Source organism: Phyllostomus discolor, chromosome 6 (assembly GCF_004126475.2).
Source record: "Phyllostomus discolor isolate MPI-MPIP mPhyDis1 chromosome 6, mPhyDis1.pri.v3, whole genome shotgun sequence".
In the NCBI taxonomy this organism is placed as follows: Eukaryota; Metazoa; Chordata; class Mammalia; order Chiroptera; family Phyllostomidae; genus Phyllostomus; species Phyllostomus discolor.
The window spans coordinates 44,752,340-44,767,215 of NC_040908.2; the positions used below are offsets into that span (position 1 = coordinate 44,752,340).

The 14,876-nt window shown below is 47.5% G+C and overlaps 1 protein-coding gene and 1 long non-coding RNA gene across 3 annotated transcripts in view; one reads left to right on the forward strand and one right to left on the reverse strand.

Annotated features, from left to right (window-relative positions):
• Positions 1 to 3,430: 3,430 nt before the first annotated feature.
• On the reverse strand, positions 3,431 to 8,137 carry LOC118501115. The gene is made up of 2 exons (XR_004903704.1): positions 6,737 to 8,137; positions 3,431 to 5,983 (listed from the first exon to the last, which is right to left on the reverse strand). It is a non-coding gene; the product is annotated as an uncharacterized LOC118501115 (long non-coding RNA).
• A 142-nt stretch (positions 8,138 to 8,279) lies between these two features.
• Positions 8,280 to 14,876, forward strand: part of MEIS1 (Meis homeobox 1) — a 129,830-nt gene continuing 123,233 nt past the window's right edge. Inside the window, exons 1-5 of one of the 2 annotated variants that reach the window (XM_028517643.2) lie at positions 8,280 to 9,044; positions 10,893 to 11,119; positions 12,916 to 13,057; positions 13,568 to 13,618; positions 14,426 to 14,476. In XM_028517643.2, coding sequence (XP_028373444.1) covers positions 9,033 to 9,044; positions 10,893 to 11,119; positions 12,916 to 13,057; positions 13,568 to 13,618; positions 14,426 to 14,476 — 483 coding nt within the window. In that variant the 5' untranslated portion in view covers positions 8,280 to 9,032. The remainder of the gene's footprint in view (positions 9,045 to 10,892; positions 11,120 to 12,915; positions 13,058 to 13,567; positions 13,619 to 14,425; positions 14,477 to 14,876) is intronic. The other variant, XM_028517640.2, reaches the window with a different exon arrangement.

A 14,876-nucleotide genomic window follows, 5' to 3' on the forward strand; every position in this document is an offset into this window, starting at 1 on the left:
CACGCAGCCCGGGCGGACGCGAACCACAAAGAGAAGACTGGGAGGCTGTCAAAACTCCTGGGGGAGGGGACGCCGGCAGGACAGAGGTCATTTCACGCGCTCTTTCCAGACGGTTCGGGGTCCTCGGGAAACACGTTGCTTCAGACCAACCTCTGTTCCCCCAGCCCCCACCGCCAAGCCAGGTGTGAGCGGAGCCCGCAGCCCCCACCACCGCGAGGCGCGTCCGGTCGGGATCCCGATCAGACCCTGGGCGTCCGCGCCCAGGCAGGCCCTGGCCTGGGTGGCTCCGCGCGCAGCGACCAGAATGCGCGGCGGGGAGCTGCGGGGCTCTGGCCCCCTGACACGCACTGGCGACAGGACTGCCCTGCTGAGAGCTCTGCGGTGCAAAGCTCCCACTCATGAAAGAGTCCCGGAAGTGGCCGCATCGGCGAGCAAATGAAGTTATCCTGGCTGAATTCTAAAGAAGGGACCCCACTCAGGGGTATGAGCTCAGCTGTGAACCGATTTGTTTGCGGCTCGTAGTTTCCCATTAGTTGTAAGTTTTCAAATGGGCCCTTTCTCACATACACCGGCTGGGACAATGATGTTTAGCAAGTATACCCGAAGCTGACGTTAATATTTTGAAAAAGGAAAGGAAAGATGATATTTACTTTTCATTTTAAAATAGGAGCATGGAGAAGCATGTTTTGAGGCATTCACAAGAAAATAAGCACTTGGCAGGCGCCCTTCAGCTTCTTGTTCCTTACTTCTCTGTGCTGCTCAGGCAGCTAGAATCCTTTCTGAGCGGCTGGAAGCCCTCGACGTTTTTCTTACTCATTAGATAGCTCAATGAAATGTTACAATATTTATTTTTGAATAATCAGCACGATTTTTTGGCCTGGAAGTTTTCACAAAACATGCCCCTTTATCCAGTGGCGTCTGAATGTTAACCATGAGCAGTCTGGCCCATCCTGTTGCTTCAAAGGTCAATGTTTGCGTTTGGTGACCAGAGCTGTTCCCCGGCCCTGCCCGCACTCAGTGCCCCCCGCCCCCCCCCCGCTAGTTTAGAGTGCATCACATGTGTGAGTGCTTGTGATTGGTTCCTGCAAGAATGTTCTGTGTTTTCCAGCTATTCTCAGGAGGGTCCTTATTGTTGCGGTTTCAATCTGGACCAAGGGACCCAAACAGCATCTCACAAAATACTCTTGCACAGTTTAGCTGATTCTGCTGAAGTTGAAAAGACGTGGTCGTCCACCACCGCTGGCAGCACTGCCGCACAGCTGAAGGCATCCTGGTTCTTTACACTGCCGCGGAAGCAGTCTCATTGCTTTAAGTAGTCAATGTCAGCCCAAGTTCCCTGATATATCTATATTTAATACAATATTTTAAAGTCACTCTGACACAGTGCCACATCAAAATGAATGTTTGAAGTAGATCATTGGAATGTATTTATACATCAATAAAATGTCCTAAAGCTGTCGCCTTTTCACTATTAGGTTGTTATTAAAAGGAGCCCTCACAACGAGTCATGTGTTAGTAGGTCTTATTAAAATTCAATGAGGAATTTTCACGTCAGAAAAGCAGATGACTGGTTTTGAGAGCCTGCACTCAGGTCTATGTCTCTTTCACCAAAATCAGCTTAACTTCTCCATTGTATTGGCATTGGGCTTTGTTTATGTTTTTCTTAAATCACAAAGTCACTTCTGTATGGAATTTGTGGTTATTCAGAAACAATGTCAATATCAGAGGTCAAAGTTAGCCCCATGCCTTTTTTGTACAAAGCTTCCATAATAATGTGTCTCTATAAATATTTTTAAAATCATAACCAAAATGTATACAATATTTTTAAATGTTTAAGAGAACATCAAACAACCTCTGTTACTTAAAAGCATCTGACTGTGAATTTCACCCTCACTTTTTCCGCACATGTGGTCTCCAAGTGAAAACAGTGGAGTGTCATGTTTTTAACCAAGACTGCCAAAAAGTAACTGCATCAAAATTTTTCCAACTAGCAGTTTCATTTCCCTCGTCAGAAAGGTACTTTTCTTAATTATTGAACAATATCATGTTCCAAATTCCAAGAATGAACTTGCACGTCCTGGAATATCGGGCAGTAGGTACATGTAACTTGACTATCAAGCAACCACCAATACTTTTCTTTCAGAGATGCTGAGCTTGTCTCACCATCTTTTCCTTCTTTCTCTTCCCCAAGCAGACTTTGTGTGTATGCACGTGCGCACACACACACACACACATCACATCTGTGTAAAATGTAGGTTTTAGCCTTGTGCCTTAGTCAAGAAGTTCTGGTGTGCCTACCCTTAACATAAAGTCCTAAACTTGGATTTGAAGATTTGAAGTCACAAGGCCTGTTGTATGTGAGTCTAAACTGGGTCTTGTGGTCCTGTCTTATTGTTTATCAGCGCCAAATCACATTCCCCCTCCCACTGCCCCTCCTACCCACCTCCCCCCACCCCCCAACACTGGACAAGAGAAAAGTTCAAATCATAGAGCCTGTAGTTTTTCCATTGTCCAGTAGACGGCACAAAAGATCAAGCCTTCAAATGCTGAACAATCCTCCCAAGGCTGTTTTGTTTGGTTTGGAGTGTTTGACTATGTTGCTCATTCTAAACAGCCAGCCAGCCAGTGTTGTATCTGTGAAGCAGAGACATGTCTCTCAAACTTAAGATGATTCACCAAGGCTTTAAAATGTAGTGATAGGAAAAAGTTTTCATATTTACACAGCAAATGCTGCTTCAGGTAATGCACCAACTGTTCTAAGTGAAGAGTTCCCAGGGAAGTGTGACTGAGAAGTTTATTTAAAAGTTACTTTTAAAGAAATTAAATTGACAGACATTATTGGGCATTTCATTTTAATTATCTTCTAATGGATAAAGAAAACATTTACAATGTTAACCTTCAAAATTCCAAATTGGAATTTCACATGATGCATCTATGCTTTTGATTACAGTTAACATGTAACTCAGTCCAGACAACTAAACATTGTATTTCCAATGAACTTAGATATACATGAACATATATATAATATGCAGCCGAGAAGGGGAAGAAATTCTCTAAAAGTTTTGTGAGTACCTTTTGAAGGACATTGGAGGATAGAGCCACTAGAAATAACGTAGTTGAAACTTTGCCTCTTCTAAAACAATGTGTGACTTTGGCTAATATTTATATTTTACTAAAAGGCTTCTATTTCCCTTTTCATTTTGCAGACACTCCTTATGTAGAAGTGTGGGGGGGGGAGGGTAAAGTGTGGGCTAATAACTCATTTCCCAGTTAATTTTATTAAGAATTTATAGCACTGTTTAGAAAGTTTTAAGACAACCATAAATTTTATTAGGAATATTTTATTAAACCCTCCATTTAATTAATAAAAGACCTCTATAACTTCTGAAAATGTCAGACCCAGTAATTATGTTAACCAGTGTAATTTTTCCCTCTCTAGAGACCAAAGTGCTTTAATGATTTGAAATAGAAAGATAGTTAGGAAAACACCCCCACCCTTTTTTCTTAACTTTTGCATGATCCAGTCAGAATACAGTGAATTAGCTTTTTCCCTCGGACAGTTGGAGAGCCTGAGCTGACCTCTCACTGACTCCTGAACTGGACCCAGACATTCTTTGTTTTCTGAAGCAAAATGCAGTAAACAAATCCCCCAGCTCTTACAGCCCGGATTGCTCTGGGGCACTTGATTAACGTCTCTCCTAATCCCCGAGGTTAACCACCTTTCATAGCACCTAACCAGGTTTCTCCCTTTTATAGACCTCTAAATAGTTTATTTCACTTTTCTCACAGCCATTCATTAGCTTTGACTTCTTGGTACCTTTCTCATATCACATCCAGGCTCTTATCTCCAGCATTCCTCCATTATCTCTACTAGATTTTAAATCTATTTTTCTTTCAACTGTCTTTCCCTGCTCTTATTTCTGTTTTTTTGAAATGTAAATGTTAATGCAGCGGGGAAGACGTGGAGGATGAAAGTTCTTGAGGTACAAGTCACAAGCCTCCTCACCACAGGACAACCGAAAGAGCGATCCCAACATTTTCTCAGGGATCTGAAAGTTAGGTGGCAGATGATAAACCCTTATCATTCCGTGAACACAGCTGCCAAACTCGATTGATTAGCAGGCTTTTGTTTATTCTGGGCTGGCAAATACACACACATTTTACCTTAAGAGGTGCCTCTTTCTAATTTCTGAGGGGTTTAGAGCTGGTTCATCAGTGTAACTTTGGGACAAAAGCCTAGTTCAGGATATAGTTCTTTCGAAAGCACAGTTCCCTATAGTAGAACAGAAAATGAGAAGAGAATTCTCAGTCAGGACTGTAGCAACAGCCTGGAGAGGCACCACTTACTTTAAAAGCCTCCTTGCAGGAGGGTGTAAACAATGGAGACTTAGGCCTCAGATTGCCTCTTTAAAGTCCTCCTTCTCTGTATTTGGGAAGATGCTCTGGGATATGAAGGGTAAGTGGAGTATGGAAGGCCCATGTGCAAGAACCAGAGGCAAGTGCCAGAACCCTTCACTAGGCCAAGTTTTCCCAAGATAAAGTGTTACTGCCTTAAAAAGCAACTATCTGAAATAAGCTGAGAGGTGCTGTCAAAGCACAGGTATAAATATGCATAGTAGTTTACTAACATAACTAGAACTATCCCTTTACCTTTTCTTTTTAATAAGTGATTAATTGCTACCCTGATAAAGGAGGGTTTTTTTATGGCTACTAGATTGCAACTCTAGACGTGTCCTCTGCGCGATTCCTCTCAGCAAGCCCCAACTGTAATAACTGTTTGCTAATTGTAAAATCCTTATCCAGAACGAGGCTTGGGCAAACAATTTGTACTACTGTAATTACATTGTAAAAGTGTTTTAGACCCTTGATTGTTCAGAATTAATCCCATAAAGGCCTAGGAATAGCATTAGGGTCACAGTTATAAATGGAAAAGAGGGGAGGGATGAAGGGAAGAAAATAAGACACTTCAAAACAAATAAGAGTTTACTTTAAGCCGACACACAAACTATTTCTTTAAAGAAAAGCTGTGTGTAGGTAATTTAAAGTACATCTATAAGGCAGTCTGACACATCATAGTTAAAGAGCAAAACAGTCTTCCTAATGCTTTGAAATTCTTGGTTGTTTGAAAAGGAGTGACTTACCTGAAACTTTTTATTTTCAGCTCTGCTAGAAAACAAAAGAGAATACTTACCAGAAAGCAACAATACAAAATAAATTATATATATATATATATATATATATATATATATATATATTTAAAAACCTCACACTGGCCTTTTCCAAATTTGAGAATGTGGCGGCAGAGTTGAGGTAACTCCAAGCTGGTTTCTCAGGCTTGCCGGAGAACCCCTAGGGCTGTTAAAAGTCTATGGTCATCGAAATGTATTTCGCAGGAAATTTCTTTGAGTTAAATTATACTTACACAATTTCCCTCACACTTCATTTAGAGATCATAAACGTAGATGCACCCATGTCGAGGTTTGGCTTGACACCCCTCCCCTAGTTTCCCCCTAAGGTCCACGGCGCGGATGCCTGGCGGGCCTGCTGGAGAGGCAGCGCTCCTACCCCCGCGAGCAGCCCTCCCCAGGCGCTCAGGTGTTGGCCGCAGGCGGCTGGGCTGGGGTTCGGGGAAGGGCTGTAGGCAGCCGGCCCAGTTGGGGTCTCTCAACAATCGAAAAAGGATTGCGTTGCCTGACCCAGCCAGCGCAGTTTCCCGAGAAATATACAGAATCGCCTTCCTGAGACCGGGAGGTTCCATCTTGGCCTGAAAGTCTCTTTCCAAGTTCATAGGCGGTGGGGGAGTTGTGGGGGGCGGTGGGGGGCGTTGTCAGAGAATATCAGGCAGTGGCACAAAGGCGCTGGTTAGTCACCCGGATCCCCTTGGCTTTGACACGCGGGCCTGCCTACACCTCCCGCTTGATGTACCAGTGCGTTTGTGCCAGAAAATTCTGCACATGTTTGCGAAGGAGAAAAGTAAAAGATCCTAAAACGAGAGAGAGCGAGAGAGCGATATGAGGGATCCAAGGGGAGAGTTTTTTAGATTCGGAACTCTTTCAAGGCAAGCATCGGAGGCTCTGGCCCGAATGCGGTGTCCAGGCGGGAGTGGTGTGAGGGAGTCTAGAAAACGCAGCTGCTGGGCTCTCTGGGAACTCTACTGTCTGCTACTAGGGGGGACTGGGAGCTGACTCGTGCGCAATACTAAACGAAGCAGTAGATGTCGCTTAGGGAGGTTACGTGCGCTTGGTGGAATCCGATTCCAGATCTCTGTCCCGATGCTCGCCCTGTGTCCCCTGATTCTCGAGAGTCCACTTAACAGAAACTTGAGCCCTACCTCTCGAACTGATGCAAATTATCCCTTAGTTTGCGCATGTTAGACTTGGCCTCAATACCTTTTAGAGCTCCTAACCTTTTCCAAACAATCTCTGCGGACCGAAGCCCCCTAATGTTTCTCAAAGCTCTCCCCCCTCCGACACCCCCCTTTGGTGAGAGGGTTCGGTGAGCAGCTGGCGGGGTGGGTTAGGGTGGGGGTGATAGCAGCGAGGCCCCGGCTGCTTTGGGGAAGTCAGCCTTTTGGCAACCATCAGGGCGGGAATTCGGACTGGTAGTTTGCATTCCGGGCAGATCGAAGCTCCCTGCTGATCGATTATTTGATAATTGATTTTCCCCACAGCCAATGCGGGGCCGCCTTGGCGGGAGCGCCTCCTGATTGGTCGAGCCCTCCTCCACCGCTGCCTACCGAGATTTGGGTGAGCTCATTTTCCAGTCGACCGCAGGGGGAGTTTTCTGCGAGGTTCCAGCTGGAGAGAGAAGGAAAAATCTTGCTCGGAGCTGAGCGAGCTGCGAGCCCTGGTTGGGGATGTGAGGCTTCCAGCCCGCAGGTCGAGCTACTGCGGCTGAGCCATCTCGGCAGATCAGAGTCAGGAGGGCTGAAAAATAAAAACAAAAATAACACCACAAAATATAATAATAAGAGACAAGCTCAGAGTGGGAGAATAAAGGAAAGGGTTTTTTTTTTTGTTTGTTTAGGCCAGAGAATAGGTATTTCAATGGAGAAAGTTAAAATCAGTGGCTGATTGGAGCCTCGGAGTTGTGGGTAAGGGCAGCTTTTTGTCTGAAACCTCAGATTTCGAAGTGAATGCCTTAGGCACTGGGAGTTTTCTCTGAGCCGGGTTGCGGACAGGAAAGCGGATTAGGGTGCGGAGGAAAAAGGCCGAGGAAGAGAGCGTGGGGCGTCGCCAGGGAAAAGCTGAGGGTGCCGGGTCCCTTCAGGCCCGAGCACGGCCACGGCCAGAGCCCCTCGGCGCCTCGAAGACAAAGGCGGCGCGCCCGTGGCCCAAGCCGAACACTCGGGCCCTGCCGTGCCGCGCCGCGCCCTGGGCGCACCGCCGCTTCCCCGGAGAGGATCCGAAAAAGAGCCTCCCTCCCCGCAGCTCCTCGGCCGCGGCTCCGCCCGCGAGGTCTGGGCTGCTGCGAGCCCGCGTCGGGTTTCGCTTTCCGGCGATCATAAATAGCTGCGTGTTTGTAAACAGGCGCTGGGGGCACATTCCCGGCTCTCAGCTCATTGTTCCCTCCCTTCCTCTCTCACTTCGCGCAGGACCCCGGGGCTGGGGGTCTCGGGGCTAGGAGGTGGGGCCGCCCAGACCCTCAAAGTGAGAAAATGCAAGCATTCCCTCTCTTTGGACGGGGTGTCTACCTCTGACAGCAAAAACAAAAAATTAAAACAAAAAACCAAAAGCCCCTCCGAGCCGGATCTGCAGAAAGCCCCAGCCATCTCCACCCCACGTTCTCGGGACTCCTCAGCAGAGCATTTCCCAGCCTTGCTCCTGCTCCTCCTCCCCGCTCTGCTTTTGACTTTTCGACTTGGAGTCTTTAGTTCTAAGAATCTGCTACTTTCCTCATCACCCCCTTCCGCCCTGAAAAATACTGGCAGACCCCAATAATTTCGAGGAAAGTCATGAAGTCTCTGCGCGGAGCCCTGTGCAAAATAACTCCCGCTGCTGCCTGCCCGCGTTTATTCCCAATTTATTTCAAGCGTCAGCTTTAGGAAGCGAGTCTGGAGGGGGAGGGAGAGCGAAGAACACGGAAAATCGAGCCGGCGGCCGGGACTCGCCGGCTGCGATGGCGCGCGGGTGCCCGGGGCGCGCGGCGGCCCGCGCCCGGGCGTGCGGGGGAAGGCAGCGCCCGCCGCCGCCGCGGGCGGCCGGAGCTCGCGCCGCGCGCCCACCCCCGCCGCGCGGCCGACTTGCTGCAGCCCGCTGCATTGTGTAAGACGCGACCTGTTATGGCCACCACTACTTCCGGGTTCTAGCATTCTGGTCGGAATCCACCTCTCCGCCTGTGCAACACACACTTTACACACGCGCGGGGACTGCGAGCGGGCAGCATCGATTGTGGCTCCTTTAAGACAAACTCAGACAGACATTTTTTTTAACCCTCCTCCTCTAATCTCCTTCCAGTGCAGCAGTTGCAAAGAGGGAGAGAGAGAGAGAGAGAAAGAGAAAGAGCGAGCGAGCGAGAGGAGAGAGAAACTGATTAGGAATTAGGACTGATTCAAGAGGAGCGAGCGCTAGGGCTTTGTGCATTTGAATATTAACATTTGAGGTGTTCTGACCAGAAGAAGACAGAGCGGATGATCATTCATTCACCACGTTGACAACCTCGCCTGTGATTGACAGCCGGAGTGGCAGAAAGCCATGAGATTTGGTAGTTGAGTCTGAGGGGCGCTCTTTTTTTTTTTTTTTAAACTGATTTTTGGGGGAGAGAAGATCTGCTTTTTTTTTTTTTTTTTTCCTTGCCCCCGCTGCTGTCTTGGAAACGGAGCGCTTTTATGCTCAGTGACTCGGGAGCTTTGCTTCAGGTCCCGTAGACCGAAGATCTGGGACTAGTAGCTCACGTTGCTGGAGACGTTAAGGGATTTTTCGTCCTGCTTTAAAAAATTTTTTTCCGGGGGAGCTTGCGTGTTTGTTTTCTTTCACACTGGCCTTACAGAGGATATATTAGAAGTTGAAGTAGGAAGGGAGCCAGGGAGGCCGATGGCGCAAAGGGTACGTATTAAAAAACAATTCTGGAACTCAAATGTGAGATTAAATTGAAACGTGGCTGAAAGACGCTGCTAAAAAGTTTTCTTTTTTTTTCTCTGTCTTTTTGAATGAGGCTCCTATAGCTGTGGCCTAAAGCGAGAGTATTTATTCAATGCATTTGTGGACTTATGTATGTTACATGTTAATTCGAGTAATCAAGTTTTCTACAGATTCCTAATCAGCAGCTATATAAATGAAAATACAAGCTCAGGCAATCATGTGGTTAAAAAAATAAAAAAAATAAAACAAAGAAAATGCTAGATATCTAATGCTATAATGTAAACCGTTCAGAGAACAGAAGTTCAGAGCTATTTATAAACTAAAATGAACAGCTAGAAACTTCTGATGTTATTGATTATGTTCATCTTTAATATCATTAGGAGTATTTAGCTTTTTTGAGCAAATAACTTTGTCATAGTACAATGGTTTTTTGGGTCGGAAAACAATCATCTTTTAAAATTTTAATGTGCATGGATTTTTATGCAAGGTAATACTTAGAAAGTTTATCTTAGACAAGCCCTGCACTAATTGGATACTAAGCACACAACTACTCACTTTTAAAATGCAATACTAATTTCCCCAATATTCCTATTTGAATGGAAATGTAGTGAGAGTAAAGTGAGACAATGACAACCCAACCGAGGTAGTTTCTTAAAAGAAAGGGGCATCTACAAAAAGCCTTCCTTGCATAATTTGTGTCCTGGCCCTCAAAGCCCTGTTTGCAAAAGAAAGTTACTAGGCTGACACATTTTTCTTTGCTCCTTTGGTTCAAGCAAATGTCAGCGTTCTTCCAAACTCTTTTCACACCTCTGGCTCTAAGGAGATGAAAGTGGCAATTCCTCTTTTCTTTGAAAATCATTTCACTGTTGATGCCTGCAAATCTGGAGGGGGGAAAAACTTGCCTGGAGTGAACCAATGAGAAAGATTTAAATAGCTAAATTTTATACACAAAAATAATGACAATCAATATGAAAGTAGTCTTTCTAGAAGAGAAAGATGGGAGTTTGTATGTGCATTTGCTTTTGAATTTGTTTTAAACCTGATGAGCAGCATTTGCCTTCTTGACTTCTAGTCTGGGGAGAAAGTTCCTAGGAGTAGAGAAAATAGAATAACTAACTGTTCCAACTATAGATTTTCTTTACCTTTGGGGTGGAAATTGCCCAATTCTAAATTCAGCTGTAATGTACAAGAAAAGCTACCCTTCTCTAAATTTCACTTATAAGGGGGTCAGTCAATTTTGTATAATTTAGCAGAGTTTGTCTTGGAAAGCAAAAGAAATGCAGTGTCTTGCAGGACTGCCTAACCTCTTGCTGGCAGGGGACTAAAATAAGAAGCCTCTCTGAATTCACGTGCTTGGTGAAGCAGTTCCCACCGTAACTTTTAAAAAAATTCCCCCTGGTGAGAAGGGGCTGTGAGACTAGGTGGGTTTGCCGCACTGTCGTGGCATGTTTTATTATTGTGATTTTGAATTTCCTCCTATAGAGACATGCACATTTTACCTTCTGCCCCCGGGGAGAATGCTTCCCTTTCTTTCCTTCTTTTCTTGTTAAAGGATTCTGAATTTCTGAAGTAGTTGATAGGGACACAAGTTAGGACAAGACCATTCATCCTAGCCGGGACTAACCAGGAATCCTAAAATTTTTACTTCAAAAATCATTTTAATGAAAAATCTCAACTTTTAGAGATGCAAGGCCACTGGATTCCAGACTGAAGGATCCAGCTGGTCTGACATTATATAAGCTCCGTGCCCTGCCTTCCCCCACTTGCCCGCCTGGCCTTCTGAACCTTGTTTCTCTCTTGTTTGTCATGCAGTACGACGATCTACCCCATTACGGGGGTATGGACGGAGTAGGCATCCCCTCCACGATGTATGGGGACCCGCATGCGGCCAGATCCATGCAGCCGGTTCACCACCTGAACCACGGGCCTCCTCTGCACTCGCATCAGTACCCGCACACAGCTCACACCAACGCCATGGCCCCCAGCATGGGTTCCTCCGTCAATGACGCTTTAAAGAGAGATAAAGATGCCATTTATGGGTAGGTACAGTGAGCAGCAGGTTAAATAGCTGAGAAGCCGTGCCTCCCTTGTTTCCCTTTGCCCTTGGTAAGGGGAAAGCCAGAGCTCTCCGGACTGGAGGTACATTACTTGGTGACTTTTCATTCGTATTGCATGGAGAACCTGGAAAGGCTACCTGCCATCCCGGACGCTCCCCTCTGCACACACACTCCGCGGCTGCCCAGCAGCGTCTGGTTCAGGCGAGGCCGAGCCGGAGAAGGGGTCGCGGTGCGGGAGAAGTTGCCCCAGGTCCCTTGTCCTCTCTCAGCGGGTTGGAGCCCTGGCTCGCTCCACCGCCCTGGGAAAGCGTTGGGGGTTTCTAACTAGACTCCTTTGTGTTGGAACGAAACTTTTAGTTTAAGGGAAAATCTTTTAAGCCACCGATTGTTCTGACTTGCTAAGTTTACTCAGTCACCGAACGCTGGCTCTGCCACCGCACAATAAAATCAGGGGAGGACAGTTGCAGGTCAGGCAAGGGAAACAAGCTTTGCATGTATGAGGTCTGACCACTGTAGTCAAGGAGAGGAGCTCTGTGTGAATTGTTACAGACGCTAAGAAACTTGTCGTCGTCTTCGTACTTTGTGATCAAAGGCGAAACCTGAAGGATTTAGAAGTAGATGCCGGGTGCTATGGACTGTGTTGTTTTCTGGCTGCGGTTCACACCGTGTTCTCCCGGCCATTCCAGTAGACGCCGGACTGGTAAAATCCTTTGAAAGTCCCTTGTGTCCTACTGTGTTGATGAATTTGGTGACCTATTTTGACTTTGCAGCAACTTTTATTTCTTTTTTGAAAAAATCATGCAGCATTGACCCTCCCCAGCAGCACATCCTTTCTGCTTTATTTTTTCTGGTCCCTCGTGCGGTGGGTTTGTTTAAATCCCAGCGTTCTCTCCGCAGCGTTAACTGCAAATGGTTTAGGCTCTGGGACAGAACATTTGGGGAAGCTTTGAAAAAGACCCCAAACTGTTAAATTCCCGGCTGGGCTGTGAGAGCTAAGAGAGCTAATAAAAGACTTGAGACATCTCCTTGGGCATTAGAAGAAGCCTTTTTTTCTTCTTCTTTTACGGGCTGAGATAAGCGACATCTAGGCCCCTCGCAGTACTAGCTGCCTTCCCACTCCGCAGGGACGAAATAAAAGGCTTTCCTGCAGGACCACGGGCGGGAACTTTCTTTGGGGGGCGGTGGGGGCCATGGTGCAGGGAAGGGACTGTGTGCAGGGAGCCGAGTTGGCGCCCCTTGCTCTCGCAGGGCCGTGGGTGGGGATCGGGAGGTGCGGCCCCCTCTCAGCCGGTCCCACAGCCTTAGAGGTCCTTTCCCCAAGTTAGCGGAGCGCCTGTCACCGAGATGCCCAGCCTGGGCTTCGCGAGGCTGCGAGGAAGCCACTCGCAGGAGCGCTCCCAGCCCCTGCCCGCAGCGCCTCTCCTGCTCCGGGTCCCGGGTGCACCGCGAGGGACCAGGGCTGGTCGGGTGGGAAACTTCATTCAAAATGGCTGCTGGGGCCGCTTGGGTTTTATTCTTAGCAAATGTTACCAATTTCTCCGGCCAGATAAACTGCACCGACCCTCAGAAACGGCCGGTGGCCTAGGGCCTCCAGTTTCGGGGCCCTAGGAGGCAGGGGAGGCGAGCGGTCACCTGGGTGGGGGAGGAAGAAAGTAGATGACACAGTCAGGGCGGGGGTCCCTGCCTCCAGCTCCTCCGGCTGCTTTTCTTGGGCACTCTCCCCCCCCTGACTTGGGACTAACCATTGTGTTATTTGTGACTGTTGTATTTTCTTGCAGACACCCCCTCTTCCCTCTCTTAGCACTGATTTTTGAGAAATGTGAATTAGCTACTTGTACCCCCCGCGAGCCGGGGGTGGCGGGCGGGGACGTCTGCTCGTCAGAGTCATTCAATGAAGATATAGCCGTGTTCGCCAAACAGGTCAGCAAAATAAATGTTTGAAAGTAAAAGAAAAAAAAAAAAAAAGGGACCTCCCTCCCCCCACCCAGCATATTTGCAAGTGTAAGCAGCAAACAGGCCACCCTAAGCCATGCCTGTTACAACCGCCCTGAGACTTGCCTCCCATATAGCGTCTGCGGGTGACTCAAAATCGCCCACATCCATCCCAACTCAAACTCCATAGCCTAATGCAGAAAGCTCCCTTGATAAAATAAAATCACCAACACCCCGCGCTGGGGCTGCCTGCGCCTTGGCGAGCTGCACAGCCTCCTGTAGAAGCGTAGCTGCTGGTGGAAGTCACCCTGAGCTCTGGGCTGGCTTTCGGCTTGGTTCCCGGTGAAGCGTTTCTGCGCGGGAGGGACTCGGTGTCCCCGAGTCCCTCCCGGAGGTTCCATCCTAGCCCCGACAGAGTAATCAGGCAAGAAACTAGGAAGGCGACCAGATTGCAAATGTTTCTTTCTCTCCCCCCCACCCCTTCTCACTTGTATTTAGATTCGAGCAGAAAAACCTCTATTTTCTTCTAATCCAGAACTGGATAACTTGGTAAGAGCTGACCCCTTACTCCCCTTCCCCCAGGTCCTCTACCCCCTGTTCCCCCTCTTTGCTTTGAGAGCCCGGAGGTTTCTAGACGGGTCTTCCCGCCGCTGCAGGTCGGCTGCAAATGTTTCAGTGCACGGACAAGTGGTCCGGGACAAGATCCCCGGGAAATAAATTTATCTAGAGAGGGGTCGGGCGGGCGAGCGGCGCGGGGAAACGCGAGCTTTGTTTTTTATGACAGCCGGGCAGCGCAGCTCTAATCAGCGCGGGGATTTATCTCCGGGCCTGTCAGCGTGTGTGCTTAAACTTTTCGGGCTTCCCAGCCCTCCAAGTAGCGTCACCAGGGCAGCGACTCAGCAGCAGCCCCCAGATCACCGGTTTGCCGGAAAGGTGTGCGGGAGGCAGCAGAAAGTTTGCAGTGCTGAGAGCCACAGTTCGGGGACTATTCGGGCTACTTTCTGTGCACACCTTCCCAGGAAACATCTAGTTCAGGGATGTGGCCCCTTCGGGGTGGGATGGGGGCATTTGGGCTGAGAAAGGGGAGAGAGTCATGGGGGGAGAACCACAGGGAGAGTGTTTATGACCCCCCACTTAGATGCTTTGCCGTTGTTTTAGCTATTTTTTCTCCTTAAGAAATATAAACCTCTAGATGCTACCCAGTCGCTGCTATTAAGTTTTAGTGTTATTGCCATAACTCAAAATAACTCTATTTACTGGGGGGGGGGGCATGCGTGGGCTGGAGATGCTAGAACTGTAAGAACCAATTTTCTGCAAACTAGGAATGGGGTACTCATTCTTTTTGTGTCTTTGCAGATGATTCAAGCCATACAAGTATTAAGGTTTCATCTGTTGGAATTAGAGAAGGTAATTTCTCTAGACTCCTTTTCTTTTCCATCCTCACCCCCAAACACACAGGGTGGGGGGAGGGTCCAGAATGGCTGAAGTTCAGGCTTCTGAAACATTTGCATAAATGTCTTTCTTTCTGGTAATTAGTGTCAAGGCCAATCTTAGCGTCCATTTCTCTTTGCAGTTTAATTACAATTTCAGCCACTAAAACTGGGATCACAAACGCCCTAGCATTGTATTCATTCTTAATACCTTTCTGGCTTTTATAGATAGTTGCAATTCTATGCATCTCCTTGATGTTTAGAATGCTTTTGTGAGTTGCTTCACAGGTTATACCTTTGTGGCCTCTTCTCTTCCTCTTCCTCCTCTTCTTTGCTACCTCTGAAAGGGGGGAAGTTTTGTTTAGTTTCACTGAGTT